This window comes from Babylonia areolata, chromosome 4 (genome assembly GCF_041734735.1).
Source record: "Babylonia areolata isolate BAREFJ2019XMU chromosome 4, ASM4173473v1, whole genome shotgun sequence".
Taxonomy (NCBI): Eukaryota; Metazoa; Mollusca; class Gastropoda; order Neogastropoda; family Buccinidae; genus Babylonia; species Babylonia areolata.
Genome location: NC_134879.1, coordinates 8,809,810 through 8,814,809, shown reverse-complemented (window position 1 = coordinate 8,814,809; position 5,000 = coordinate 8,809,810). Strand labels below are relative to the sequence as shown.

At 46.9% G+C, this 5,000-nt stretch overlaps 1 protein-coding gene across 2 annotated transcripts in view; it reads left to right on the top strand.

Moving 5' to 3' along the window:
- LOC143281558 (TPR repeat-containing protein DDB_G0287407-like) overlaps positions 1-5,000 on the top strand; it is a 47,968-nt gene that overhangs the window by 14,966 nt on the left and 28,002 nt on the right. For both annotated transcript variants that reach the window (XM_076586786.1, XM_076586785.1), the window contains exons 7-8: positions 4-138; positions 2,572-2,807. In XM_076586786.1, coding sequence (XP_076442901.1) covers positions 4-138; positions 2,572-2,807 — 371 coding nt within the window. The remainder of the gene's footprint in view (positions 1-3; positions 139-2,571; positions 2,808-5,000) is intronic.

Genomic DNA, 5,000 nt, shown 5'->3' with positions numbered 1-5,000 from the left:
CAGGAGGGGGGCACCTGGTAGTGGGTCCGGCAGGGAGCGGCAAGGGGGCACTGGTCAGTAACTGGCTGACCGCTGTCCGCAAGAAGAAGAGCCACGAGCTGGTCTACCACTTTGTGGGCTGCAGCAAGGACAGCACGAGTGAGTGACTGCCCGTCTGTCTGTCTGTCTGTCTGTCTGTCTGTATGTATGTATGTATGTCTATCTATCTATCTATCTATCTGTCTTAGTAGCTAGCTGGTTAGTTATCTGGTATCTGTCTATCCATTCATCTAGCTATTTATATGGGTTGTTGTAAGGACAGCAGATATGAGTGACTGTCTGTCTGTCCATCAGTCTGTCTGTCTGTCTGTCTGTCTGGATGGATGGTTGGATTGGTGGATGGAGCTGTAACAAGGACAGTAACAGTGAGTGAACTCCCCCTGCTCTGTTGTCTGTCTGTCTGTTCGTCCGTTAGTCAATGCGGACGAGTCCACGGGAGAGAACGCTGCGGTCATATCAGGCCTACGATGGGCACTTTACGTCTGAATGAAATTTGACAGCTGCAGTTGCCGTCTTTGAAGGTTAGGGTAGGTATGGGTAATTGCGAACTGCGTGTAATTGCGAACGATTCGTACACCGCCCCAGTTCGAAGCGTTCTTAACGGTTGCATTTCACAACTTAACGTCTGCTTCGACCTTAATGAATATCCATTTCAAAGAACCAGTCAAACATCAGCTATTTCTGGCTATTTCCGCGCTATTTCTTCTGTTCGCGCACCACTGCTGACCAAGGTGACAAACGTGCTCTCAAAATCCTGAAATCAAGGGAAGCAAGTTGTAGGACTTGAACTTCGACACAGTTTAAAATAGTTTTATGTGATCGGATATGTTGACTGGGCATTACCAGTGCTGTGAGAATTTAAGAAAGCATATTGGTGACAAATCAGAACGTCAGTTTTGACAGGAATCTGCAAAATATTGTCTTTGCAATTAGACCATGGGATATTTTGACGTGAGTCTATTTGCGAATGATGCTGCGCAGTAACTGAGCACTTTCAAAAGGGTGTGTTTGTGTGCGGTGTGGGATGTGTGTGTTTGAATGTTTGTTTGTGTGTTTGTGTGTGTGTGTGTGATCAAAACTAACAATACAACAGTCTGGCGCGATGTTCCAATAATATGTTATGTCTAATGAGTGAAAGACCTACTTATATTTTAATTGTCTACATGTACCCAAAGACATCGTTTGCATTCAGGCATACCTACCCTAACCACCGCACACACACACACACACACACACACACACACACACACACACCCAACCCGCCCCTCACCACCCCCTTATTTTCTTTTCTTCTTTTTTTTTCTTTTCTTTTCTTTCCCTCATTTATTTACCTTTATTTGTTTATTAATTTTCTCTTTTCACATCTTTGCCAAGTTGTTTAAAAATAACAAAAGGTTCATTTAGTTGTTACATGCATTTGTATTCCTCCACTATCATGCAGTACAGAAATCATATTTATACGATGACGATATGGATACATATACAGCACCTATCTTCAGTCAGAGATCAAGCCCTACGCGTTAAAAACAGGGGTCATTTGCCAAATAAGGCTGTCTGCCTGGGTAGAGCCCACTTAGGGTGGCCTTTTGGCGCTCATCAGTTGTTTCATGTGTCATTCAGTGCGGTTTCAGTCATGCACAGTCACACACACACACACTCATACATGTCATCTTCTTACGTGTATGAACTATTATTTATTACCCCCGTCATGTAGGCTGCCATACTCTGTTTTCAGGGATGTCCATGTTATGTTCTTGTTTCCATAACCCACCGAAGGCTGACAGTGTGTGTGTGTGTGTGTGTGTGTGTGTGTGTGTGTGTTCGTTCGTTCGTTCTTTAGTTTAACGTCTTTTCACTGTAAGTGATATTAGATTATTATATATTATATTATTATATATTGTTTAAATGTGTGTGTGTGTGTGTGTGTGTGTGTGTGTGTGTGTGTGTGTGTGTGTGTGTGTGTTTGGTTATCTCTATGCGTGTGTGTGTGTGTGTGTGGTTATCTGTGTATGTGTGCGTGTGTGTTTGTGGTTATCTGTGTGTGTGTGTGTGTGTGTGTGTGGTTATCTGTGTGTGTGTGTGTGTGTGGTTATCTCTGTGTGTGTGTGTGTGTGTGTGTGTGTGTGTGGTTATCTGTCTGTGTGTGTGCGTGTGTGTGTGTGTGTGTGTGTGTGTGTGTGTGTGTTTATATCTGTATGTGTTTATCTTTCTCTGTGTGTGTGTGTGTTTATCTCTGTGTGTATATATGTGTGTGTGTGTATCTGTGTGTGTGTGTGTGTGTGCGCGCGTGCGTGCGTCTGTATATGTGAGTTTATTTCTGTGTATATGTGTGTTTATATCTGTCTGTGTGTATATGTGTGTTTATCTGTATGTGTGTGTGTGTATGTGTGTTTATCTGTGTGTGCGTTTATCTGTGTCTATGTCTCTGTGTCTGTGTATGTATCTCTGTGTGTGTGTGTGTGTGTGTGTATCTGTGTGTGTGTGTGTGTGTGTGTGTATCTGTGTGTGTGTGTGTGTGTGTGTGTGTCCCAGGCGTGGCGGGCATTCTGCAGCGGCTGACGGAGGAGTTGGAGCGGGTGGCCGGGGAGGTGAAGAAGAAGCGGAGCCTGGAGGAGACGGGGGAGGGGGAGGAGGAGGCCAAGCCCCTGGAGCTCAGCGACCTCTTCCAGCAGCTGGAGGTGGCCCTGGGCAAAGCGGCCAAGAAGCGGAAGGTGGTGGTGGTCATTGACGGGGTCAACAGGGTCCAGCCTCTCTCCAGGATCTCCAAGGTGAACGTCCTGAATGTGTTCTGCTGTCTGTCGTGACGTCGTTCTGCTGTCTGTATTGACGTTGTTCTGCTGTCTGTCGTGACGTCGTTCTGCTGTCTGTATTGACGTTGTTCTGCTGTCTGTCGTGACGTATTGCTGTCTGTCGTGACGTATTGCTTTCTGTCGTGACGTTGTTCTGTTGTCTGTCGTGACGTATTGTTGTCTGTCATGACGTTGTTCTGTTGTCTGTCGTGACGTATTGCTGTCTGTCATGACGTTGTTCTGTTGTCTGTCGTGACGTATTGCTGTGTGTTGTGACGTTGTTCTGCTGTCTGTCGTGACGTTGGTCTGCTGTCTGTTGTGACGTTGTTCTGTTGTCTGTCGTGACGTATTGTTGTCTGTCATGACGTTGTTCTGTTGTCTGTCGTGACGTATTGCTGTCTGTTGTGACGTTGTTCTGTTGTCTGTCGTGACGTATTGCTGTCTGTGAGGACGTTGTTCTGTTGTCTGTCGTGACGTATTGCTGTGTGTTGTGACGTTGTTCTGCTGTCTGTTGTGACGTTGTTCTGCTGTCTGTTGTGACGTTGTTCTGTTGTCTGTCGTGACGTATTGCTGTCTGTCATGACGTTGTTCTGTTGTCTGTCGTGACGTATTGCTGTCAGTTGTGACGTTGTTCTGCTGTCTGTTGTGACGTTGTTCTGCTGTCTGTCGTGACGTATTGCTGTCTGTCGTGACGTTGTTCTGTTGTCTGTCGTGACGTATTGCTGTCTGTTGTGACGTTGGTCTGCTGTCTGTTGCGACGTTGTTCTGCTGTCTGTCGTGACGTATTGCTGTCTGTCGTGACGTTGTTCTGCTGTCTGTTGTGACGTTGTTCTGTTGTCTGTCGTGACGTATTGCTGTCTGTCGTGACGTTGTTCTGTTGTCTGTCGTGACGTATTGCTGTCTGTTGTGACGTTGGTCTGCTGTCTGTTGTGACGTTGTTCTGCTGTCTGTCGTGACATATTGCTGTCTGTCGTGACGTTGTTCTGCTGTCTGTATTGACGTTGTTCTGCTGTCTGTCGTGACGTATTGCTGTCTGTCGTGACGTTGTTCTGCTGTCAGTCGTGACGTTGTTCTGATGTCTGTTGTGACGTTGTTCTCTTGTCTGTTGTGACGTTGTTCTGTTGTCTGTCGTGACGTATTGCTGTCTGTCGTGACGTTGTTCTGCTGTCTGTTGTGACGTTGTTCTGCTGTCTGTCGTGACGTTGTTCTGCTGTCTGTCGTGACGTATTGCTGTCTGTCGTGACGTATTGCTGTCTGTCGTGACGTTGTTCTGCTGTCTGTCGTGACGTTGTTCTGTTGTCTCTCGTGACGTATTGCTGTCTGTATTGACGTTGTTCTGCTGTCTGTTGTGACGTTGTTCTGCTGTCTGTCGTGACGTTGTTCTGTTGTCTGTCGTGACGTTGTTCTGTTGTCTCTCGTGACATGTTGCTGTCTGTCGTGACGTATTGCTGTCTGTTGTGACGTTGTTCTGCTGTCTGTCGTGACGTTGTTCTGTTGTCTCTCGTGACGTATTGCTGTCTGTATTGACGTTGTTCTGCTGTCTGTCGTGACGTATTGCTGTCTGTATTGACGTTGTTCTGCTGTCTGTTGTGACGTTGTTCTGCTGTCTGTCGTGACGTATTGCTGTCTGTATTGACGTCGTTCTGCTGTCTGTCGTGACGTCGTTCTGCTGTCTGTCGTGACGTTGTTCTGCTGTCTGTTGTGACGTTGTTCTGTTGTGTCTCGTGACGTCTTGCTGTCTGTCGTGACGTTGTTCTGCTGTCTGTTGTGACGTTGTTCTGCTGTCTGTCGTGACGTCTTGCTGTCTGTCGTGACGTTGTTCTGCTGTCTGTCGTGACGTTGTTCTGCTGACTGTCGTGACGTTGTTCTGCTGACTGTCGTGACGTTGTTCTGCTGTCGTGACGTTGTTCTGCTGACTGTCGTGACGTTGTTCTGCTGACTGTCGTGACGTTGTTCTGCTGTCGTTACGTTGTTCTGTTGTCGGTTGTGACGTTCTTCTGCTTGTGACGTTGTTCTGCTGTCTGTCGTGACGTTGTTCTGCTGTCTGTCGTGACGTCTGTCCCGACTTGGTCCTGACAACTGTGACGAGTGGTGGCCTAGAGTTAAAGCGTTCGCATAGGAAGCGAGAGAATCTAAGGGTGCAGGATCGGATCCCATAGTCGCCAGTACTTT